Genomic DNA, 26578 nt, shown 5'->3' on the forward strand with positions numbered 1-26578 from the left:
AAAAAATGAAGAACAAGAAATATAGAAATCTCAAAATATTTTCATCTGATTTCATATAAATATTTAAATAAATTGCAAAATTGCAAAATAAAAAATTATTAAAGTTAAAAATACTTCTCCCAAAGTTGTCAATGTAAATGTAATGCCTATAGCCGGCCAACGGTTGGACCGATCGGACTGAAATTTTTTGTGGACACACTTTGTGGCTGGGGGTGTTATAGAATAAATAAAATTAGAAATTTTTTTTCCAAAATTTTTCTTTTTTCCACGGGCAACACTGGGCCTTTGAGCTAGTCTCTTCTAAAATAAGAAGAAATGTCAAGTCTAATGTTTCCTGTAGGTAAAAGTGTTTGCACCATTTTGTCTTTCCTTCCGGATGTACTCCACTTCCAATCCTTTAATATCAATCTATTCATCAAGAGTTTATAAATGGTTAGAAACTTGAAATAACTTAGAAATTAAAGGGACTGTGAGCGTAATTTCAAGAGACCCTCCCATGCAAAGATGGCAATGCCTGAATTACAACAGTAGCCTTGAAACCTTAATCTGATTAAAAATGTGTAATGAACCGCCGTGTTTCTGACTCAAAGTGTTTAGTTCTGATACTTCTCTAATGCTTCTTATCAGCAAAAATTGCGCAAGTCACTCTTGGAAAAACCGCAAATAAAAATAAACAACTTAGGATACAAATCCTAAAAATAGATTTGATCTCTGGTTAGAAAATGCTACTGTAAAAACATACTTTTAGGAAAATATGTCAACCTTCACAAGCTTAGATTCTTTTAGAAAGGAAAATTAATTGTTGTGCTTTAAGTTTGAAAACCAGAGTGAAAGGGATAGAGTAGAGCACTTAACACATTTTACAAAACATTCTTAACTAAAAGAATAAAAGAAAGACATCAAAAGGTTTGTTCTGGAAAATAAATCAGAATTCTAAAAACCAATACACTATATGGAATTTGTAAAATAAACTTAAGATTAAAATCTAAATTTACCTTTTCCTCTTTAAATGCTTTATTTGCTAATCCAAATATCATGAATGCATAAAGACGCTAAAATTACCCTAACGCAAGAGGTGAATTTTATTCTTAACTATCCCTTATCAAATCAAATCAGACTGCTAGGGTTGTCCTACGACCATTTTATAGTTTCTACCCCAGTGCTTAGGATCTGGATCCAAGGGGTAAAATATAAACTAAAAACTGCCCAAAAAAAACTTTTTTACTCCTAAACCCCAAATGTAAACGTTTGAAAAAAGAGAGATTATAAAATTTACTCATTTCTGAATGGTTCATCAAGTTTTAGGATAAAAATAAGCAAAAAAATAAAACTAAAATTTGAAAATTATTTTTTGTTAAAAAATTTCAGTAAATCTTAAAGAAATGACCTGGATCCGGATCCATTTTTTTCCAGTGCGGATCCAGGATCCGGATCCGGATTCGCATCAAAATTAAATGGATCCTAAGCACTGGAACTTCTACATTACCTTACTAAATCAAAACACTCAATTAAGAGTTTTAAAACAAAGCCAAGAGCATTCCTTAATTTCTCCTTGAGTTTCCTATTCAAATTTTGAGACTTATCAGAACAGGGAATCATGAGATATGCTTGGACGTCCAAATAGAGATTACTACGTTATAGTTAAAGATAAATATGTTAGAAGATGGATAGATTGTAGTTCCTGACAACAAGGCCAGGTGGGGAGTCAGTGTTTGAGATGGAGAAGAGTAGTGGAACAATCATCCTAGCCTGCTCATGCTCATCATACTGTCCTGAATTCATTAATTAATTAATTAATTAATTAATCAATCAATCTAGCCTGCTCATACTCATCATACTGTCCTGAATTCATTAATTAATTTTTTTAATTAATCAATCAATCTAGCCTGCTCATACTCATCCTACTGTCCTGAATTCATTAATTAATAAATCAATCTTCATTGCCTGCTAATGCTCATCAGTTTGGTTCGAATCAATCAATCCATCAATCAATCAATTAATCCATCCAACTGTTCAACGATATGTCCAACTGTTCAACCATATGTCCAACTGTTCAACCATTCATCCAACTGTTTAACCATTCATCCAACTGTTCAACCATCTGTCCAACTGTTCAACCATCTGTCCAACTGTTCAACCATCTGTCCNCAGAAAGAACTACCCAAAAAATCATTAATATTTTTTTGCTGGAGTGAAAGGTAAACTTGTTGTTGACCTGACTTTGGCTCCAGATATGACCGTAAACCTTAATACTCTCTCCTCCACACAAAACTTTGTTATTGCAGTCTAGCGTCTATCCTATCCCAAACCTTAATACTCTCTCCTCCACACAAAACTTTGTTATTGCAGTCTAGCGTCTATCCTATCCCAAACCCAGCAAACTCAAAGCAATTAAAAAAAATCATAGATTAATTAAGGGGCAAAATTTAAGTGTTTAATCTTTAAAAAGTTTTCAAAGATAGAACAAGAGAGGTAGTAGTTACTTTTTTTATTTTCAAAGAAAACACAGATAGTACAATATTGGTAGTATTTCTTATCCCTTTCAGAGATTATAGATATTGCAAGAGCGGTAGTATTCAGATATAACAAAGATAGTAAAAAAGAGGCGCAGAAGTTTCTTACTTAATTCTTTTCAGAGATTATATTGTTAGAACAAGAGAGGTCGTGGTTCATTTTCTATTTTCATAGATTACAAAGATAGTAAACAGAAATGTAGTAGTTTCTTATATCCTGTGAAAGATTGCATCGTTAGTACAAGAGAGATAGTATTTACTTACATCTTTTCAGAGATTGCACAGAAAGTATAAGAGTGTTAGCATTTCATTATTTTTTAAACTTTTTCCTGCAGTCCAAGTTTCATTAACTTAAAACCTTGCCAAACCATTGATTTTTTCAGAATTGAAACAGAAGAACAAATTCGACTTTTAGATCATTAGATGCATTAATTGAGCTTTAGGGGTAGTAATAAAATTTTCTCTCTGTATATGGGTAAGATATGTATGATAGGAATACATATTTTTAATCCCTCTCAAAATCTACCCCCCCCCCCCCCCGAGTATCAAAGTACTTCACCAATATTCCCCATATATGGTTTACTATAACAATAAATCCAGCCCTCCCATTCCCCCCCCTCCCCCCTCCACTCTTCACTACTATATCCTTGTTGCACGAGTGAAGAATGAGAATCATTTACGAATTTCCGCTTGAAGGGGAAATAAAAGATTTTTTTTTTAAAGAGAAAACCTTGCAATAACAAAATAGAGGTTTCAGAAAAATCCAGATGCATTTTGTTAATTTTTTATAACATTTTTTCCCAGTAACTCTCCTTTAAATAACTCTCCATTTGCGAGTTTTGGATAATATTTTTCTTGCCCCCTCCCTTAACATTTTTCAGATTCATTTCTTAGAATTTAATTTCTTCGATGTTAAACATTATATGTATAAGCATAGTTTTATTTTGTGAACAACTTTAATTTTTAAGTTGTTCTGCTTTCATTAAGAATACCTCTGAGAAAAAACTATACTTTATTAAAGGGACTGTAAGCGTAATTTAAGGTGACCCTGCTTGCAAAGATGACAATGCCTGATTTACAACCCTTGAAAACTTAATCTGATCAACCTGTGGAAAATTCGCGAAAAGTGTTTAATTTTGATAATTGTCCAGTCTTTCTTTCGTAAGCAAGAAATGCGTAAGTCAGTTTTGCACAGAAAAAACGAATCAAAAGGAACAGTTTAAAGAAACTAAAACATAGATATCTCATTCATATTTTGATAAAACAAAGCTTTTATGGATACTGTTGAAAATCTTTGCTCAGAGGGTCACTTGAAATTGCGCTCCCAGTTCCTTTAAACAAACTAACAAACAAACCAACATCAAGCAAAGATGGCATTTCGAAATTACAACAAGTTTAAAGAGGTTATGAACAAAAAGCCAGAGATCTAATTAAAATAAAAACTCTCTGTTTTGGAATTTCACGGAGCATTGCGCGCAACATAGAATGGCAACTGCCTTATTTTAATATGTTTGGAAGAGCAAAGACCAAGTTATCATTAATTTGAATTTGAAAAGAAACATGCAGCTGGGGATTCGGAAAATAACGAGGAAAAATCTTTAACTTCTGGAGTAAATGATGCTCAAAGAGAGGGAAAGGAATTTTCAAAAAATGATTTGAGCCGTAGCTTAAATTTGAGACGCGACTCTCATATGGTTGGTTCCACTTAAAATTGTATTCAATGTTTTAAGATTTAAGCCGGCGCTCAATGGAAACCGGTTCTTGGCGAATTTCAGATGCGGCTCAAATTCATTAAATTCAGACTCTGAAACATGATCCCGTTGAAAAAAAATGAACCTCCTTAAAATTCCAATTATTTGATGAATTAACTGAACATTTTTAACAAGAATTCCAAAAGATATAGGATTTCTAATTCTGAGAAAATGTCAAAGAATTTAACATTAATTTTTCTTCAAAAAGTTAAAATTTGGATTTTTAACAATCGACTTACGATATTTTACCAAGTATCATTAATTGCTTATTATTGGCATTCATTTAATTGATTTTAGAATTTATAATATTTGCATTAGAAAATTTAGCTTTATTAGGATAATATCATTACTATTAGTCCTTTATTAAACCATAAATAACCTGTTTTGTTAACCAGCCAGTACTGTGAGTAAATAGTGATGTGTACAGAGCCTCCATATTGTACTGCAACCCTGAAAAAGTTAACTACTGTACTGTACTGTACTGTACTGTACTGTACTGTACTGTACTGTAATTGTATTGTTCTGCACTATACTGTACAGTACTGAACTGTACTGTACTGTACTTTACTGCACTTTGCTGTACTGTACTGTACTGTACTGTACTTTGCTGTACTGTACTGTACATTTCATATCTAAATTTTTAAATATCAAATAACAAATAAGAAACTTTCATACAGGGTTACCCACAAAGGACACCCCAAACCATCCATGCATGAAAATAATAGTAACATATTTGAAAATACCCCCCTTCCTCCCTCCCTCCCTAGGCTGTTGAAGAATTATTTGTGAAGTCTTCAAACAAATAATTTGATTGATGAAATGGTTAGAGAAAATTATGTGATAGAGAAATTATGTGTTAAGAAAATTATGTGATTAAGCATATAATGTGACAGTGGGAATCATGTAATTGAGCAAATTATGTGATTAAGCAAATTATTTAATAGAGAAAATAATGTGACAGTGGGAATGTTGTAATTGAGCAAATTATGTGATTAATCAAATTAAGTGATTGAGCAAATAATATAGTTAAGCAATTTGTGATTGGGCAAATGATGTGATATAGCGAGAAATGTGTTGAGCAAATTGTAATTGAGAAAATTATGTGATGGAGCAAGTTATTGATTATAGATTATGTGATGAGCAAATGTAAAAGGTTACAGAGCGTATATTCAATCTTAATTTTTTCTTGAAATCTTATTTTTAGAGAGCACATGTAATATCTTAAAAATATCAGATTTAACTAAATTGAATTCGGACTGTTGCAAGAAAAATGATTCCAGAAATAGTTTTTTTTCTGCAAAATGTTTATGTTTGCAAAACCATTAGCTAAGGTTGGGTGGATTCATATATTTCCAGGAGAATTTTCAGGGGTGTATGTTTTCTAGAAAAATTATTTTTCTTCCCCCTCCCCTTTTGAAAACCATGTTCCCCCACAATTCAAATATTTTAAGGGATTTAATTGGGGAAAGTTAATAATTTTTTAAAGGAAAATCAATAATCTTTTGGATTAAAAAGTTTAAAAATAAAAAGAATTTCCCCCAATTCATCAAAAAGGGAGTAATTCTGAAAAATTTTACAATTCCTGGCAGAGTATAAAAATGTGTATTACATGGAGAATTACACAGTTTCTGGCAGAGTTGAATAATATATATTTCCTGGGGAATTAAACAATTCATGGCAAGGTATAATAATATTTAGTTCCTTGAGAATTACACAATTCCTGGCGAGTATAAAAATGTGTATTACATGGAGAATTACACAGTTCCTGGCAGAGTTGAATAATATATATTTCCTGGAGAATTACAAAATGTAATAATTTACAGAAATTGAACTGCAGTTTCTGGGAGGAATGTCAACACTGCCCTGGCTAATTTGTTTACATGTCTACAAGAAACTGCAGTACATTTTTTTAATAAAGTTTTTTTTTGTATTCCTTGCTATCATTGATTTCTCATCTAATTATTTTTCCTTACTTTATAGATGATATTATTGCGCTTTTCTTTTTAGATGATAATATTGCTCTTTTCTTTCTAATGCATCATTCATTTCTTAATTTTCTGCCAATTTTGTCTTTTTATCAATTTTCATTTTCTTTTGTGAAAAACCTTTTTTTTGTATTCAGTAAAGAAAATAAAATTTGAGAAACTAATTTATCTTCTTCTGCCAAGGGCTTATGATTGATTTAAAGTTAGCCGAGGATAAATAACCTGAGAACTTAAATACTTAGTTAGATAATAAAAATTGTATGATAAAGATAATAACCAAGGAGTACGGAATAGAAGGGAGATACAACTGACGCGGTTCGCCCAACCATATGATTATACATGCTTTGTATAAGAAATATTCAGAATAGGTTATGGTATACACAGTAATTGTACATCAGACAAATAATTCTTTTACAAAGGAAGTACTGTCTGCAATCATATGGTAGGGCGAACCGCGTCAGTTATATCTCCCTTCTATTCCTTACTCCTTGAATAAAAACAATAAAAATAATTTTAATAATAATGAAATTGTTTACCTTGCAATAAGATAAAGTGGCCTATCAAGGGAATCCAGCAACTTTATTCTAGCCTAAAAAACATTTGCTTTGTTTTTATCTAAAGAAACTTTTTAAATTGTCTGCGATCGGAACTTTTTTGTTGTGTATTTTTAATCTAAAATACTTGATCTCGATATTAAATGTGGGTACTTATGAATTGGAGGATCAATGTTTAATACCGAAATTCTCAACACAAAAGTTCTGACTTTTGAAAATACAAATATTTCTAATTTAAACTAACTGAAATGCTAAAAACAACCTAGCCTCCCGCTAAAAAAAAATGATTTTGACGGATAAACTATCATCCCTGGCTTCCCAGGGTGTTGGAGAACTGCATTATTTTTGATTTTTATTACGGTTTGGTTGGCTATATTTATTCTGACTCTATGCTTCTATTTAAATGAAGTTGTAATATCTGTTTGTCTGTTTGAATTTCCGATCATAACTCATGAACCCCTTGACCAATTTGCCTCAAATTTTAAATTGGGGGAAATCTTAGGAGAACCACGGAATGTGCTTAGCTTGGTTTTTTGAATATAAGTTAATTACATCCACTTTTCTAGAGAAATAGCTATAATCTTAATTTACGACTAAGCGCGGGTAAACGGCGGGAGTAACTATGAGTACCCTGGGCAACGCTAGGTTCTCAAGCTAGTATAAAATAAATCAGAAGAATTTGTTTCATATATTAAGAATCAGAAAAAAACACTGATTTTATCAGAAAAAAGTTTTAAAANGTTGTTTTAGGAGTTTAATTGGGGGGGGGATGGAGAATGGAAGTACGCAAAGTTGTATAATTAAGGAGTGTACCTGGAAGGACTCCAGGTAGTATGATTAAGGAGTATACCTGGAAGTACTCCCGATTGTTTGATAAAGGACTATACCTGGAAAGGTTGGACTCCAGATTGCATTTTTAAGGAATATACCCAGATTGTATAATTAAGGAATAAGGAATATACCTGGAAAGTTTGGACTCCAGGTTGTATTTTTAAGGAAAATACCTGGAAAAGTTGGACTCCAGGTTGTATGATTAAGGATTATACCTGGAAGGGTTGGACTCCAGATTGTATGATTAAGGAATATACCTGGAAGGGTTGGACTCCAGATTGTATGATTAAGGAATATACCTGGAAGGGTTGGACTCCAGGTTGTATGATTAAGGAATATACCTGGAAGGGCTTGGACTCCAGATTGTATGATTAAGGAATATACCTGGAAGGGTTGGACTCCAGATTGTATGATTAAGGAATATACCTGGAAGGGTTGGACTCCAGGTTGTATGATTAAGGAGTATACCTGGAAGGGTTGGACTCCAGATTGTATGATTAAGGAATATACCTGGAAAGGCTGGACTCCAGATTGTATGATTAAGAAATATACCTGGAAAGGTTGGACTCTAGGTTTTATTATTAAGGAATATACCTGGAAGGGTTGGACTCCAGATTGAATGATTAAGGAATATACCTGGAAAGGTTGGACTCTAGGTTTTATTATTAAGGAATATACCTGTAAAGGTTGGATTAAGGAGTATACCTGGAAAGGTTGAACTCCAGGTTGTATGATTAAGGAGTATACCTTAAAAGTTTGGACTCCAGGTTGTATTTTTAAGGAATATACCTTAAAAGTTTGAACTCCAGGTTGTATTTTTAAGGAATATACCTGAAAAGGTCGGACTCTAGGTTTTATGATTAAGGAATATACCTGGAAGGGCTGGACTCCAGGTTGTATGATTAAGGAATATACCTGGAAGGGCTGGACTCCAGATTGTATGATTAAGGAATATACCTGGAAGGGCTGGACTCCAGGTTGTATGATTAAGGAATATACCTGGAAAGGCTGGACTCCAGGTTGTATGATTAAGGAACCAACTCCAGGATATCCGTCTAATCCCAGTTCTATAAAGAACAGATATATTTATATGAAAGTACATGTTTTCCAATCACATAAAGCTAAGCAAATGTTTAATGATTTTCTGAGATATTTTTTGTAATCTTTATAAACAGTATTCTGAGTAATAAATGTAATTGGATGGATCTTGTAAGATATTTAGTTAGTTGGATAGATAGATAGATAGATATATATATAGATAGATAGATAGATAGATAGATAGACAGACAGGTAGAAAGATAGACAGTTAGAAAGATAGATGTTAAGATAGTAAGATAGTTAGTTAGTTAGTTAGTTAGATAAATACATAGAAAGCTAGTTAGGTAGATAGTTATAGGTAGTTATATAGATAGATAGATCAATTAAAAGATGGCTAGATAATTAGATAGATAGATAGATAGATATGAAGTTAAATAAAAAGATTGATAGATAGATAGTTTGGGTTCAATCTTGTAAAAGCTATTTGGCAGAAAAAGGGAATTATCTGGAAAAATACAATTCTAAATACACTTTACAATCTTTTGATTGGAAAGTTGGACAAATAATACAATTCACTTGAGACCTATTTTACATTTACTTCTCTTTATGTAGTATTGTAATTTTCAATACCAATTCATTTTTAGTTCTTTCCACCTTACTCCCTTTTTCAATTCCACTTTAATTCACTTTATTCCCTAATAGACTTTATTCCCATCTTATTGACTTTATTTCCATCTAATAGACTTTATTCACATTTAATAGACTGTATTACCATCTTTTAGACTTAATTCACATCTAATAGACTTTATTCCCATCTAATAGACTCTATTCCCATCTAGAAGACTTTATTCCCCTCTTTTAGACTTTATTTCCATCTAATAGACTTTATTCACATTTAATAGACTTTATTCCCATCTAATAGACTCTATTCTCATCTAGAAGACTTTATTCCCCTCTTTTAGACTTTATTCCCATCTAATAGACTTTATTCACATTTAATAGACTTTTCTCCATCTAATAGACTTTATTCACATCTAATAAACTTTATTTCCATCTAAAAGACAATATTAACAAATAATAGACTGTATTACGATCTTTTAGACTTTATTCACATCTAATACTTTATTCCCATCTATTAAACTTTATTCCCATCTAATATACTTTGTTCCCAAAGATAGTAGATAAGTCCCCTCCCCAATTAATTCGAATTCAACGGATTGGACGGAAGAGAATGTGAACGATTTTTATAAAAAAAGAGTAAAAAGCCATTAGACCATCTTTAATGAATAGGATAAAAAGTTTAAATACGTAGATTAAAAAGAATCACTTCACTTCTCAAAATAAAACTAGTTCAACTACTTCTTGCTAATTATTAGATCTGGTCCCTATTTTAGTCTTAAAGGGGATTTTCCAAAGCAGGTTTACAACTTTACCTATAATAAATGGAGTGAATATATCAAGACTGAGAAGAGCCTGCTGACCGGCTCCCACACTGCCAGTTATTTTCTCACCCTGTAATATATACATGATGTACTGTGCACTGTATCATGTACTGTAGTTCATGAGTGTACTGCAAGTATATTAGTTTACCAAAACTGAACAGAAAACTTAAGAATTGTGGATTTCGAGATCAATGCTTGATCTCCTCTTTATGTCAATCTCAAGATTACTTTTAACCTTAGGTTTGTATCCAGGAATGTTTCTATAAGTCTCCTGAATCCCGAACAGTCAATCAGAAGCCAGGAAATTTGAAATTTTGGGCTCATTGGTCAGAATCCGGTAGGGATATCCAAACATAGAGAAAAAGAGCGGATTAGGCAGAATTTAAAAGTGTCCACGGTGAATATTCAGATCGGTATTAAGGGTATCCAATTCTAAAGTTTTCAGCCCCGTATTTAAATCTAGATATATACAGTTTAACTCAATACATCGGAAAAATCGCAAGAATTTTACAAAATGTCGTATCCTTAACTTTCTGATAGTGGAATGCTGAAGATATTAAGTTTTTTAATTAAATGATTATATGGAGCTCTTTAAAATTTTCCCCGCATATTCATGATTATTTAATTATTTTTACAATTACTTTTACGTTTAATAGTAAAAATCCCATTGAAAAATTGTCAAGACGACATTTGATAAATTCTTTCGATGTTTCCGAAGTACTGGAGTAAACTGTAGTATATACCTGTACTGTGTACTGTATACTGCAGGGTAGAAGGTTTATAACAGTACAAGGAGGTATAATACTGATTAAATGAGCCGGCTGAATCCACGCCTGGAATATTAAAAATAAAATAAAATCTTTGATATTTCAAATAATAATAACAGTTTACTGTAACCCTCAGAGCGTAAATAGGGAGGGGTCCTGGGCCCCTGAAGGATAAATTAGATTTAAATACCTTGGAGCTGGGTGTAATAGGAACAGATTCGTCAGGAAACCCTTTCACTCTAATAAAATAGAATAAATAAAAAAATATTTCCTAAAACAATGGGAATAAGTGAAACTAAAATAACATTTTATTCCATAAAAGATACGCACATAATTTGTTCTTGAATGATTTTAATGGAAATCAATACTTTTTTTTTGATAAATAGTAGGAAAAACATGACAGTTGTTTTAATTCACCCTTTCCACCAAATCTTGGGTTATCATTAAAAATATATATCCCTTGAAGAATGCAAAGATGGCAATGACTGAATCACAACGAAACCCTTGAAACGTGTATCTTATCAATAATATGGAAGATATTGTCGTATTTCTAGTTTTGAAACAGTTTAAACCGGATAATTCCCTAGTATTTTTTCTACAGTAGAAATGCGCAAATAATTTTTGTAGAGAACCTACAATAGAAAATAATCAGATTCTAAAATTATGAACATCAGACTAAGCTGTATAAAACACTGCTTTCTTTGCATGAAGTATCACTTTGAATTACGCTTACAGAGCTGGGAACTTTAGAACGTACAACCTTTAATCCAAACTACTTAATCCGAATATCCACTGTGGAAACTTTTAATTTTAGTCCTTAATCCACTCTTTTTTCTCTCTTTGGATATCCGTACATTGATTTCTCCAATGAGAGTGCAGGAATATAGTTCGTACATTGTATTGACCAATGACAGCCTTGAAAATAAATTCTATCCCATGAGAGAAATCCGCAATTTCTAACAAATAAAGAAGAATTTCTTGTCGGCCATTTTGTAAATTTATCGGCGAAGAAAAATATTTAATGAAACGCTTCAGATTCTTTTTTAACCAATTTTACTAATGTATTGATAAATAAATGGGTGAGAAATTAAATAAAGGCCCTTCTAGTCAAGAAAACCAACAAAACTGGTGTTCCTAGAATCAAATTTGTTGATCTAAATATTTAATCTCGAGACTAACATAATCTCTAGATTATGTTAGTCTCGAGATTAGCAAAAAGAGAGGATTAAGTATTAATCCTGATATCCACCATTCTAAAGTTCCCAGCTCAGTTCTTTTGACTATACAAAAAAGTGTGAGATTCACATAAATTTACATGGATTTAGAAAACTGATTTATGATGAAAGATAAAGGAAGAAAGATATAAATAATCAAATAAATATTTTCTATAACTAAAATACAGAGCATTGACAGAAATATCAATAGTTCAGAAGTGAAAAATCAATTGAATTGATTAAGTGTGCAGTCAATTACAGAGTGGTTTGATAAAAACTCAGATATCAAATCAAAAAAAGTCATTTAAGATTCATATCTAAAAAGGTAATGCTAATATGGCAATGACCGCAACCCTTTCAAACAATGTTTGAATTGTCGCAAAACAGGAGTGTAAGCTAGCGTACTGTGTGAATTTAACACTCCTGACGTTACATGCACTGCATACCTTGAAAATAAAAAAAAGTTTCAAAAATTCGACTGTAAATAATTATTTTCTACGTCTTCTATAAAGTAAATTTTAATATTTTTAAAATATAAAACAGATTGGAAATCAAGAATTACAGGGTGCTGTTGTGAATCAGAACCATAGATAAATAAATAAACATAGATAGCTTATGTACGCAAAATCACCAAGAATTGTACAGTCCATGAGTAAAAATCAATGTTTTCTATTTGTGCATAATTTTGCATATTTTTTCTCTTTTCTTTTGGAAACCTGTATTTTCAAAAATTTCCAACAAAAAAAATTTATTTAAACAAATTTAAACTACACCATTTATATATGTATTTATATCTTTGTGTGTGAATAAATCTTTATAATAATAATAATTCTTGAAGGTAATAAGGGTTTATGATTTGCAATGCTTCAATTTCAAAGCTTACCACTAAGCACTACATGCTACTGCTACGCTTAATGCCTATATAAGTTCTGTCAGATAATTTTTAAAAATACCTGCAGACAGCAACACAGAAACGAAAAGAATCCAGTTGTTCACTCGTCTTGTGTTTTGACTCATGCATTTCTGAATGAAGGAGACTGATAAAGGCGGTCCAATAGATAATTAGATTTTAATTTTGATAGGAATGAATATTTTCTTCAAAAATCACTGTTTCCCTATATTTAGACCCCCCTCCCCCCCGAAGTTAGGTATTTTGCATGGAGCGGAAACATATTTTTAAGGAGTTTTATTCGCTAAATTAAGGGAAAATATATGAATTTCGGGTAAAAACAATAAAACTTTTTGGTAAATGATATCAAAAGGATGAAAAAAATTGCCTTTTCATGTCCGGTCTTAACATTATATGAATAAATGATAAAGAATGAATATACTCACCAAGTGTATTATTAGAGTGATGAAGAATATGGCACCAATGGATTGGGGTCTTACTAAACTCCCACTGAACATAACATGAATTAAAAATTCTTTAAAATATAGGTACTAATAAGCTAGCATATTGACCCTCTAGTATTGTACCTGATGTAAGCTGGCAATGACTGATAGGCTAGTATATTTACCCAGCAGTATTGTACCTGATGTAAGCTGGATATGACTGGTCTAGCTAGCATATTGACCCAGCAGTATTGTACCTGATGTGAGCTGAATATGACTGATAAGCTAGCATATTGACCCAGCAGTATTGTACCTGATGTGAGCTGAATATGACTGATAAGCTAGCATATTGACCCAGCAGTATTGTCCCTGATGTGAGCTGGATATGACTGATAAGCTAGCATATTGACCCAGCAGTATTGTACCTGATGTGAGCTGGCTATGACTAATAAGCTAGTATATTTACCCAGCAGTATTGTACCTGATGTGAGCTGGATATGACTAATAAGCTAATATATTGACCCAGCAGTATTGTACCTGATGTGAGCTGGATATGACTGATAAGCTAGCATATTGACCCAGCAGTATTGTACCTGATGTGAGCTGGATATGACTGGTCTAGCTAATATATTGACCCAGCAGTATTGTACCTGATGTGAGCTGGATATGACCGGTCTAGCTAGTATATTAGCCCAGCAGTAGAGAAGGGGTAGCGGAGTGCGTGCTCCAGGTTTAACCTCAATCTCTTTAGTATCTGCTACTCGCAAAGCTATGTTTTCTAAACATGACAAAATTCTTTATCTCCATAATCTGTAATTTGTTATAAACTGAATTTATTAATATCTGTTAATAAACTGGGCATTCAAAAGTAAGCAGTCGAAGATTTTGAAATAAAAGAGAAAAAAAAACCTGTAAAATGTATGCATTTTAAAATGAAAATAAAAAATGTAAGCGTATCTAAATCTAAATGTACTGCTGAGTTATAGTGCTGAAAACCCTATTATTTTCTTTTTTTGGAGTTGACTATACATACAATACATTTAATATTCTAAATTACCTAATCTTATTCTAAAGGGTATATCCAGTAGATTTTCTATCTCTAAAGCTGATCGGACAGCTATCAGCTTTCTAGCAGATCCTTCTGTATATATTACATTATTCATTCCAAAATTCCAAATGTTGTTTAAGACTCAGCTAAACAAAAATGCCTGAACCTGACGCCCAAAACAGAATTGTTTGAATCAGAGCTTATTAGGATATGAAAACAGTTTTTGGGATTTCTTTGCGAGATATCAGATATTTTGTATTCGATGGATTAACCAAGTGGCAACTTGCCAAATGTGCAATTTCCAAGCGGCAACTTTCCAAGTCTGACCTAGCTGCGGCGCTTGGCCCCTTAGCCTATTCTAGCTGTAGCTGCTTGGGAAATTGTAAATTTGGGAAGTTGCCACTTGGGAAAAAGTCACTTTGGAAGTCGAAATTGGGGAAATTCTTTTGAAAAATAACTAACACATAGGTGTTTTGAGAGCAAAAGGTAAGTTAAGGATTTGCATATCTGGAAAGTGTATACAGGAAGCCGAAATGTTGCGGATCCGGATCCTAAGCACTCCTTCTAAGCTAAGATTGGTTTACTTAATACTCTTATTTTCTCAAAATTAGTTCGGTGTTCCAATATTAGGATACTTTATAGGAATTGAACAGAAATATCACGAGGGGAAACTAATTAATGAAAATTGGACATAAACTAATTTTGATCAAATTAAAAATGGATTAACAACATGAATCAGATGAGAATGATTAATATTAAACAATGGGAAGAAAAGGTTTATCCATAATTTAAGAGATTATAAGATTATTTAAAGGGACTCTTGACATATTTTTAGATGACTCCAATTAAGAGAGCTACATCCCCGATTTACAATTGATAGCCATTAAACTAATAACAGAGTGTAACCATATAGGAAGATATCACCGTTAAACTTAAAAAATGTTCTTTTCTCTTCAGCATCATTGCATGATCTGCATTTCTGCAAGTAAATCACTTCTAAAGAGAAACCACGCATGAAAATAAATAAAAATCAGCTATATCAACTATAAATAATTATAATTATAATAATAATTATACTTTAAATAATAATTACAATAACAATAACAATAACAATAACAATAACAATAATAATAATAATAATGTGTATATTCCTAGAGATATCTGGAAAACTAGTCTGGCCGGGGGAATCTCAGTTAATGAATCAGTTCTCCTCTCCGCATGCACATTTCGGAAAAAAGTTCCAACCTGTAGAAAAATCTTAATCTTAATCTCATTGATGATTAGCCTACGAAAACCATAAAAAAATCTTAAAAGTAATTTCAAGTGACCTCCATATATAGTGTGGCATGGCCGATTCAAAACGGTACCCTTTAAACCTTTATCTGATTAATCATGTGGAAGATATTGTCGTTTTTCTAACATGAAATGCCTTCTTGATCCGACAAAGGTTTTAATGTGACTCTGTTGTAAATCGAACATGGCACTCTTTACTAATGAAGGTTCACATGAAATTACGTAATTTAACAATAATTTCCTCTTTAATATATCATTTGTTGAACACTAATTTGCCGGTGTGAAACAAAGTTGTTCTCTCTAATTGGATTCATTAATTTCAAATTAGGAAAATGTCCCTCTGGGGGGACACCCAGGTGGATTATAATTATTTATAATTTCCTTCACAATGATAATTTTATTCCCTGTCGAGAGAAACATCGACATTACCTACAGAAACTTATTCCTTTTCGACAGAAACTAATTTATTATTGACAGAAACTTATAAATTATTGACAGAAACTAATAAATTATTGACAGAAACTTATACTTTATTGACAGAAACTTATACTTTATTGACAGAAACTAATATATTATTGACAGAAACTTGTACTTTATTGACAGAAACTAATATATTATTGACAGAAACTTGTACTTTATTGACAGAAACTTATAAACTATTGACAGAAACTTATACTTTATTGACAGAAACTTATAAATTATTGACAGAAACTTATACTTTATTGACAGATACTTAACCTTTTTGAAGGAAACTTATACCTTATCGACAAGAAACTTTATTGTATCGACAGAATCTTGTCTATCTTGATTGGAAACTTAACTTTAACGACAGAAATTTGGCAATCTCAATGGGTACCTTTACCATATCGACAGGAAACTTGGCAATCTTGACAAGAAAATTTTCCTTATCGACAGAAACTTGGCAATCATAACACGAAACTTTGCCTTATCCATAGAAACTTGGCCATCTCGACAGGAAACTTGACCTTATCGAAAGAAACTTGACCTTTTTGAGAAAAACTTGGCAATCTCCACAGGAACCTTTATGCGACAGGAACCTTACCTGGTCGACAAAACATGAACATCTCGACAGAAATTTACACTTCGCGACAGGAAACTTTACCTTATCGACGGAAAGTTGTTTACACTCCTTCCAGCCTTCTACCCTAACGACAAGTAGATGTGTGTCCGACTTGTGTGTGTTCTCATGCCGAATCTTGGATCTAGAATAAATTAAATTGATTTAAAAGGGACTGTCCTTGTAATTTTAAGTTATCCTTTCATTATAAGGATGGCATGCTTGATTCACGATGGTATCCTTGAAAAACTTGTATCTAATTAATGATGTGGAAGATAACGTCGTTTTTTGGTCTTGAAAAGTGTTTGATTATAAAAATTTCTCCAGTGCCTGAAGTAAGAAATGCGCAAGTAACTTTTGTTAGTCCAACCACAAAAAAATAATCAGTTTTCAAAAACAAAACAAATAGCCGTCTAGTTCAGGCTTGATCAAACAAAGCTTCTGTGGTTACCGTTGTGAATCGGACACGGGACAACCCACTCGATGCACTTTATATTACGTTTACAGTCCCTTTAAAGGGAACAATTTAAATACAGATACTGGTTGTTTTCATTTTTTGGTCTATCATCATAAACACACAAGTATTAAAAAAAAAGATCATTTTGACCAAAACCATATTTTCTAGATTCCTTTCCTTCTTGTTTTCCCTAATTTATCATGTTTTCCCAGTTTCTTTTGCACACATTAAAACATGTGCTATTTAATAAAAAAGTCGAAAAATTTTCCCCCTATTTTCCCCATGTTTTTTACATAAAAATAAAGAAAAAACAAGTCGGATGAAGAGAAAAAATGAATTACAACATATTTAATCCCAAATAAATAAGTAAATAAGTAAATAAATGAATAAATGAATAAATCAATAAATCAATAAATCAATAAATCAATAAATCAATAAATGAATGAATGAATGAATAAATGAATTAATTAATTAATTAATGAATGAATGAATGAAGTATAATAATAATAATAGAGGCAAAATAAATGAATAAATGAATTAAGAATAAATTCAGTTCTTCCTAAGAATGAATGTATAGCTAAGTGAAGTAAGAACGGAAGTATTACATACAGATTATACAGATTATACAAATGTCTTCATGAATACTAAGTGAAAAGCCTGTATGAATAGTATATAACAAGATGTTAAAGGGGCTGTAAGCGTAATTTCAAGTGACCAAAAGCCTGTATGAATAGTATATAACAAGATGTTAAAGGGACTGTAAGCGTAATTTCAAGTGACCCTTCATGCAAATATGACAATGCCAGATTTACAACGTAGTTCTTTTTTCTGTGAGTATCTCCATTGCTTCTACAAAACAAGACCGCAAATGAAGATCAATTTAAAGAAAAAATATAAGTATCTAGTTAATACTTGATCAGATAAACCATTTAAGGGTACTGTTTAAAATCGGGCATTGACATCTCTGCATAAAGTGTCGCTTGAAATTACGCTTACAGACCCTTTTAATGTTTATATGAGAGGTCACCGATCAAAATTTGAGGCAAATCGTTCCAGAGGTTTCAGAGTTATGATCGGACAAACAAAGATAGCAATGCCCGATTTACAATGGTACGAAACCTTAATCTGATCAAAATTGTGGAAAAAACTTTCGAAGAGAAACCGCAAAAGAATAGAAAACATAGATATCTCATCCGTACGTGATCAGAAAACATAGATATCTCATCCGTACGTGATCAGAAAAAGCTTTCAAGGTTACTGTTGTAAATCCATCTTTCATGGAGGCTCCCATAAAATAACGCTAATAGTCCCTTTAAAGTAAAAAAGTATCTCCACCTAGTTTTGAAGGCAAAAGAAACAGTTTCTCCATCTTTAACCTAAACACAGAAAGGAGAAATTAATATATTTTTATGAAAAATCATTTTGGTAAACGGAATTCTAACGGCATTAAGAACTTGTTAGTAAATGTCCAGTTGTTCTTTTTACTCCCCCCCCCAAAAAAAAATGTAGCCCTGGACAAACATGAAATGTTTTACTTTAGAAAAAATATTGTTGAATATTTTGAAACTTGGATCCTAATATTAGATTCAAGAATCTTCCCCGCTTCTTTAATCACGATTTGAGGGAAACCGGTCAAAAGTATTGATCAGACATCCAAATAAAACAAAGAAACAAGCAGACAAACAGAGATTACCACGTTATTCAAACATAAACATTCATATATTCACCTGTCTCCATGTTCTATCCTGATCATAATCCATCTCAGACAAGTCTCTGACAAATAAAAAATAAATAAAAATAAAAAATAAAATAAAAGTTTTTCAAAGAAAGTTTTTAGTCTTAGAGTGGAAAATATTTCTAAAGGAAGAAATATATTTGTATTAATTCTAAGAAATAAAATAATCATACAAAATTTGAGAAAAAAATTGAAGAGTAGCCCTCACAACAGACTGCAAACTAATGCAAAAAAACTTTTTAGAATTTAATCAAATGTCCATTTCTTTTTATTTTTTTTTGCGCTTTTGGTGAAACAAGGAAAATTTGTATTTTTTTGCATAGAATACATTATACATATAATAGTATAATAATAAAATACGAAGTACGTCTATTCATCAGTAAAGAATTAGCGTACATTATCCCTTTATACACTATAACCTCATTAAAATAAATAACAAATAACTTAAAAAACTATTACTAAAAGTATATATTAAGTAACTATAGGTAGGGGTGTTAATCGTTTTTGAAAACGATCGTTTGTTGTTTCATTTTTCAATCGTTTTCAAAAGCGATCGTTTCGTTTTCGGAAAAAACGATCGTTTTTAAAAACGACCCACTCGTTTTGAACTTTTAGAAAACAAATAACGATCGTTTTTGAAAACGATCGTTTTCATAAAAACAATTTGCGAGCGTTTTTTGTACGAATGTTTTTTAAAAATCGATCACTTTTTAAAAAACGATCGTTTTTGAAAAAAAAATTTTATTTATTCGCTTAAAATTGTATTCAATGTTTCAAGATTTAAGCCGGCGTTCAATTGAAACCGGTTTTGGGCGGATTTGAGACGCGGCTTGAATTCATTAAATTCTGACAGCTTGGATTAAACAACACTGCTATGATCAGCAGCTCCTGGCTTATCATGGCTCATAGCTGGCTCATCAAAGATCCAGTTTTAAATCTCTCTTTTCTTTAGAAAACAATTAAAACATACTTTCGAAATGACTTCGTTGTAACTAATAAATATGCCTCTACCTGGATCGGGTATATTTAGAGTCTGTGCTGACCAACTTAGGCAAGAACCAGAGGGTGCATCCTGGTAGATAGATAGATAGATAAAGTAAAATGTAAAGATATATATTTAGAAGATAAATAAGAAGATATATATATATTATATATAGAAGGGGTTTTAAGAACCAGAGGGTGCATCCTGGTGTACATAGATGATAGCTATAAAGATATATATTAAAATGATAAAAACGTTAATCTAATGGTTGAATTTAAATATAGCTATAAAGATATATATATTTAGAAGCTAAATAAGTGGATATATATATAATATATAGAGGGTGCATCCTGGTAGATAGATAGATAGATATATATTAAAATGATAAAAAAGAGGATATATATAAAAAATTTGTACATCAATAAACTGGAAAAATAATCCTTATTAGATAGATAGATAAATAGATAGATTAAGCGAAAAGATAGAAATGTAAAAAACATAAAAACCGTATTTCCTAAGTAAATATATTTTGGTTACCTGTGTTATTGTACAGAGCATAGGGTACAAAAGGAATTCTTCTTCTTATACCGGGAGTACACGCCTCATACACCTTTAATAGTATACTACAGTATACTACAGTACAGTACAGTACAGTACAGTACAGTACAGTACAGTACAGTACAGCACAGTATATTTTCATCAACTCGTCAACTCATCAACTAATCTTTCACAGTGGTTAAATATTATTTTTGAAGCAAAAAGGGCCGGGCCTAAATAAAAAACACTGCTAAAAAATTGAAACTTAACCCTTTTCGACCCTCCGACTTACCCTCCTGTTTCCCTGTTCGTCCTCCTGAAAGCACTCCTCGTCCTTGTAACCGTCCTCTCCTCTATAGTAGTCCTCACCCCAGTTCGTCCGGACAACACGGTACAACTCTACACCAAAACAAATATTTCCAAACCAAAGATTTCCAAATAAACATTAACAACTCTGAAATATTTCGTAACACCACCGATCAAAACATTACCAAACCAAATATGTCCGTCCCAAACTTAACCAAGCCAAACATATCCGCCAAACATATCAATCCCAATCATAACCAAACCAAACATCTGCCAAACATGTCTATCTAAAAAAGAGCCAAAAATATCTACTCCCAAATTAACCAAAAATGTTCAATCGAAACATTAACAACTATGACAGATTTCGTAACACTAGAAACATTACAATCCCAAATATTACCAAACCCAATATATCCATCCCAAATATTATAAAACCCAATATGTTCATCCCAAATATTATGAAACCCAATATGTCCATCCGAAATATTATAAAACCCAATATGTCCATCCCAAATATTACCAAACCCTATATGTCCATCCCAAATATTATCAAACCCAATATGTCTATACCAAATATTACCAAACCCAATATGTCCATCCCAAATATTTTTTTTTAACTTTATCAATTTATTTATTTATAATTTTTTTATGAAACAAATTAATTGATACATGTATTTAATGCAGAATGCAGAAAACTATTTTTCCAATCTTCTTGTTTCCTGGCTGTCCTGTTTTGCTCATTCAATTAGCTGCATACCCCCGCCCCCCAGGAGGGTTAATATGCAGTTTCGAGAGCTGATCAGGCAATTCGTAGTATTTCAATATCAACTCTTGAGTTTCTATATTTATTCCAGTTGTTTTTGATATCGGCCATCTATGCAGGTTTATTGCTGACATTGTTGTGTAATGAGAACTTCCCTTTATCAGCTGCATTACATGTATCAGTGTCTTGCAGTAATTTAGAAAGAAATTAAAAGACCTCCTAGCCTTAACTGCATTCGGCTAGGTTCAAGGTGATTTGGGTGTCCCCTAGGAAAGGAATGTCCATCTCAAATATTATAAAACCCAATATGTCCATCCCAAATATTACCAAACCCAATATGTCCATCCCAAATATTACCAAACCCAATATGTCAATTGTTTGGCTAAAATAACCAACCAAAAATGTCCACTAATTAAACTTAAACATTTCAAAAGCAAACATTTTAAACTTAATATTTAGAACTGGAACTAAATATCATTCAAACATTTAAAAAGCTTACAACAATTAAACTCATAAAAGTACAATAAAAAGACAAAACTATTTAAATATCTTTATCTATAAAATAATAACTATCCTCTAAAATTTATTAATGTAATGTTTGAAACATAAAATAAACAAAACTCTGACAACATTATCTAACTTTAAAATATTTAGATTTTAAGTTAAAAAAAGTAACTTTTCCAAAAATATTATAGCTTGCCTAGCATAGCTGAAGTTATGTTTAGATTAATGACGTCATCAGATTTAATATGTAAACTTAGTTTATTCCTCCGCCGGCTAAGCCTAAAGTAAACAAATAAACATTAAACTGAACTCCAGTTGTTTGTCTCTCATGATGTGTGTCCGTCTGTCAGTCAAGAAGTGTGTCTGCCTGTGAGTGATGATGAATGTCAGTTTGTCAGTCATAAAAGTCACTAAGTGTTAGTCATGAAGTGTGTCATGTTGTGTGTCAGCAATGATTTATATGTGTCCACCTGTTAGTCCAAAAGACTGCACAAGTCCAAAGTTCTACAAAAGGTTCCCAAGCCGACAGCTCTCTACAATAAATTTTTTTTTTTTGATGCTCATGAAAACTGAAATGAAATCTATTAATCAGAAATATTTATAATAATATCGCTGTCAACCTTAGAAAGACTGTAAGCGTCAAGTGCACTTGAATGTCCCTCCAAATGATATCACAATGTCATTATTGTGGCAAGCTTGGATAAAATATAATGTCAAGTGCACTTGAATGTCCCTCCAAATGATATCACAATGGCATTAATGTGGCTAGCTTGGATAAACTCTAATGTCAAGTGCACTTGAATGTCCCTCCAAATGAAGTCACAATGTCAATAATGTGGCTAGCTTGGATAAATTGTAATGTCAAATAATTCCTAAAAAAGAATAATAGGCTGCACTTGGAAATCCCTAGTCAGTCCCTTTAAATTAAAAAATCATCAGAGCTGGGAACTTTTGAGTTAGTTACTCATAATCTTAAGCACTTGATCTTGATATCCACTGAAGGCACCCTTAATTTGAGGAATGATGCTTAATCTCTTTACTTCAATGCGGATATCAAATAAAGATTAAATTAATCTGCAGATTAACAAAGTATTGTGATTAACCAGTTTCCAGCTCAGACATTATATTAAACATATTTTTGGAGAAAATAATTATTAATTGGAATATTTGCCCACAATGACAAGCATAAAAAAGTTTTAAGTTTCAACAATTTAAAAATATATATATCTTCAAAATAAAATAAAATATTAACAACATTATATCGTGACAAAGAAAAATAAATGTTTTTAAAGAATAAGATGAATAAAGAGAATAAAAGAAACCTATTTTATCCTTCATAAATAAGATGAATAAAGAGAATAAAAAGAAACCTATTAATAAAGCTAATAACCAAAGAACCCTTTTTCCGTATAAAGGCCGAGCAGCGATCCCCTTTAAAAACCAAATCACAGTACAGAATCTGCTAGTACAGTACGGTACAAGTCAACCTGTTGTAGTAAGAAGCTGATATATTAGCGTGAAGCTCTCCGTCACCATTATACTGCTGCTTCAGCTGCGGTTGACTCAAACTAGAAAAGCTTTTTTATAAAGGATTGTAACAGTGAGAACCAGAAAAATCTGGAATAGGAATACGACATCAAGCCTCAATTTATGACTTTCAATTGTCCCATAAACATGGAACAGTGGAAAAAGACCCATTCCAGAGAAAATCTGCACCAACTCTTTCTGTTTATGCTGAGAACTTTTTTGTACCAAACAAGCGTGCTCCGCTAGGCTAGGCACGCTTTGGTATAAAAGGGTTCTCAACTCTTTTATGCATTAGTCTATCCTGTAATATTCATGCTACCAGATTATCAATAGAAATTGTTTAAAGGTATATCTTTCTTTTTACTCAGAAACAATAGGTTGGATAGATATGAGATAGTTTAAGACAGAGTTCTAGAGTTTTAGATTCATTATCATTAAAGAGATTTAAAGAGTTTATTATTTGATTAAAGTGGTATAAACCCTAAGAAATCAGTTTATTTTGAGAGTTAAGGGTTTAGTCAAATCCACTAATAGTGGATTTTCAAGTTACAAATAAACTAAATTTTGTGGTTCTTACAGTATTAAAAATTCACATAAAGGAACACGACTAAGTAATTGTTAATTTTCATATTCACTCACTTTACTATGTAAAAACATAAAATGGAATTTCTTCAACTAATTTGAGCATTTAAGTGCGAAACAGTTTTTGCTCTGATTTTTAGTTTAGCTATTTTTTTTTGGTCGAAAACAACTAGAAAAAGTAAAAATCACAGCAAAAACTTGTTTCGCACACATGATACCCATTGCAATAACGTGCATAGTTTTATTCAATTGTACTCAACTTATTTTTCAGAAGAGGTCGATAAAGTTACTTTATCACCCGGTTACTTTATATTACCTAAGTTCAATGAGGGGGCAATCTGCGTCTTTACAGTCGTCAATAATAACCAGATTCACGCTCGAGAATTTCAACTAAAAATATTTGTTTTTAGATTTATGAATGGTACTTTTTACAAAATTGGGAGAGACCTGATATTGATAAAATTCCCTTTTATCCGTAACCCACCCCCTTTTTCTACAAAAGTCAAAATGCAGCGATAAAAACTTACAACATTTCAAAAAAAGGGCATTAAAAAAAGTTATAAAAAATCTTCCCTTTTTAAGGGCATTGGGCAAGTAGGTTTCTTAGAAAATAAACCAATGGAAATAATTGAGAATTGAAGCAGAAGAGCTCTCTAGTTCTTTTCTCCAAACTGAAAGTTTAAGTTCCATTCAATCTTTGAAAGAAGTAAAAAAGTTTTGAACAGAATGTAAAGTGTCTTTATTATATTTTCTTTATATTTAACATTTATTTAACATTTTGTCTAAACTAAAAACTACTTTTAAAATATTTAAAAAAATGGAAAAATGAATTCAAGATCAAAGAAGAGTCAAAAAAGGATTGTTTAAACTGTGAGACTATGAGACCATTTTAAAGTTTCATAAGTATATTTTAAAATATGTTATTTTCTATATGTTTTCTTGAAACAAATGTAAATATTTGATTTGAATTTTATTAAGTTGTAAAACAGCATGGATACACATAAACATAGAAGTCAAGAGAAGCTGCCCATTAGAAAACAGCATGGATACACATAAACATAGAAGTCAAGAGAAGCTGCCCATTAGAAAACAGCATGGATACACATAAACATAGAAGTCAAGAGAAGCTGCCCATTAGAAAACAGGATGGATACACATAAACATAGAAGTCAAGAGAAGCTGTCCATTAGAACACAGCATGGATACACATAAACATAGAATTCAAGAGAAGCTGTCCATTAGAAAACAGCATGGATACACATAAACATAGAAGTCAAGAGAAGCTGCCCATTAGAACACAGCATGGATACACATAAACATAGAAGTCAAGAGAAGCTGCCCATTAGAAAACAGCATGGATACACATAAACATAGAAGTCTAGAGAAGCTGTCCATTAGAAAACAGCATGGATACACATAAACATAGAAGTCAAGAGAAGCTGTCCATTAGAAAAAGTTTCTCTTTAATTTTTAAAAAACTTATAATTTGAAAAAAGCTTGTTAACAATCAAACTTATTATTGGATTGATATAATCAATGCAATGTACCAGAAGACAAAAGCAAAAAGAAACTAAATTATCTGTAGACGCAATTTCAAGTAACCCTCCATTAAAACAGGCATGTCTGATTCAAAAGGTACCCTGATCAATCATTACAATTTGAAAAGGTGAAAATTTATAATTTTGAGTATATTTTCTTGAAAAGGGACTTGCGGATTTTTGCTGAAGGAAAATGCGAGAATTTAACACTTTTTTTAAAAAGATTATTCAATAGAAATATCTGAACACTCCCTTTAATGGGACAGTGGTCTTAATTTTAAGGGACCCTTTATTAAAAAAGGGGCGTGTCGAATTCACATCGTTACCCTTTATGTGAGTAACAATGGTAATGATATCCTCGTCCCTTAAATGAGAGTTTCTAGGCACACTAGACCTGAATAGTGGAGAAACTGATAGCGGAGTCTGCACAATAAAGTCCAGCTGTTCTGGAATCACTGAAATATTATAAATGTAAATTATCCGAAAGAATAAGAACACATTTTAAATGTGCGAACTTCTAACTATCTAATGTACAATATGCAGTACAGTAACTGTACAGAGGCCGTTAATTAAAATCTGTAAGTCTTAATTCTTAAGTCTCAACTCTAAGTTAGAGGTCCAACTCAGTGAGTTTTGTCAAAGTAAATATCTGAATTAAAATTAGACATAGTTCTTAGAAACATTGGTCCCAACATATCTTTTATAATTTTATGGAAGCTCAGTCTCGACACAAATGTTCCAGAATTTTTCTCAGGTTAGTTTTTAGTCAGGGGGCGAGGGAAATTATTTTTTTAAATTAGG

At 31.8% G+C, this 26578-nt stretch overlaps 1 protein-coding gene across 1 annotated transcript in view; it reads right to left on the minus strand.

The window, feature by feature from the left end:
- The window catches only part of LOC111712180 (vacuolar protein sorting-associated protein 13D), a 119976-nt gene that overhangs the window by 40867 nt on the left and 52531 nt on the right, over nucleotides 1-26578 (minus strand). Inside the window, exons 68-91 of the mRNA XM_023486726.1 lie at nucleotides 26172-26232; nucleotides 24556-24629; nucleotides 23618-23698; nucleotides 22601-22663; nucleotides 22327-22409; nucleotides 20850-20956; nucleotides 20558-20630; nucleotides 20050-20110; nucleotides 19031-19076; nucleotides 18639-18679; nucleotides 16892-16991; nucleotides 15627-15720; nucleotides 14485-14568; nucleotides 14078-14205; nucleotides 13431-13494; nucleotides 13049-13118; nucleotides 11072-11120; nucleotides 10858-10947; nucleotides 10106-10184; nucleotides 8634-8701; nucleotides 6786-6838; nucleotides 4644-4714; nucleotides 1682-1778; nucleotides 335-395 (exon numbers count right to left, since the gene is read on the minus strand). Of these exons, the coding sequence (XP_023342494.1) occupies nucleotides 335-395; nucleotides 1682-1778; nucleotides 4644-4714; nucleotides 6786-6838; nucleotides 8634-8701; nucleotides 10106-10184; nucleotides 10858-10947; nucleotides 11072-11120; nucleotides 13049-13118; nucleotides 13431-13494; nucleotides 14078-14205; nucleotides 14485-14568; nucleotides 15627-15720; nucleotides 16892-16991; nucleotides 18639-18679; nucleotides 19031-19076; nucleotides 20050-20110; nucleotides 20558-20630; nucleotides 20850-20956; nucleotides 22327-22409; nucleotides 22601-22663; nucleotides 23618-23698; nucleotides 24556-24629; nucleotides 26172-26232 (1798 nt within the window). The remainder of the gene's footprint in view (nucleotides 1-334; nucleotides 396-1681; nucleotides 1779-4643; nucleotides 4715-6785; nucleotides 6839-8633; nucleotides 8702-10105; nucleotides 10185-10857; nucleotides 10948-11071; nucleotides 11121-13048; nucleotides 13119-13430; nucleotides 13495-14077; nucleotides 14206-14484; nucleotides 14569-15626; nucleotides 15721-16891; nucleotides 16992-18638; nucleotides 18680-19030; nucleotides 19077-20049; nucleotides 20111-20557; nucleotides 20631-20849; nucleotides 20957-22326; nucleotides 22410-22600; nucleotides 22664-23617; nucleotides 23699-24555; nucleotides 24630-26171; nucleotides 26233-26578) is intronic.

The sequence above is a fragment of the Eurytemora carolleeae genome, unplaced genomic scaffold (genome assembly GCF_000591075.1).
Source record: "Eurytemora carolleeae unplaced genomic scaffold, Eaff_2.0 scaffold1028, whole genome shotgun sequence".
NCBI classification, from domain to species: Eukaryota; Metazoa; Arthropoda; class Copepoda; order Calanoida; family Temoridae; genus Eurytemora; species Eurytemora carolleeae.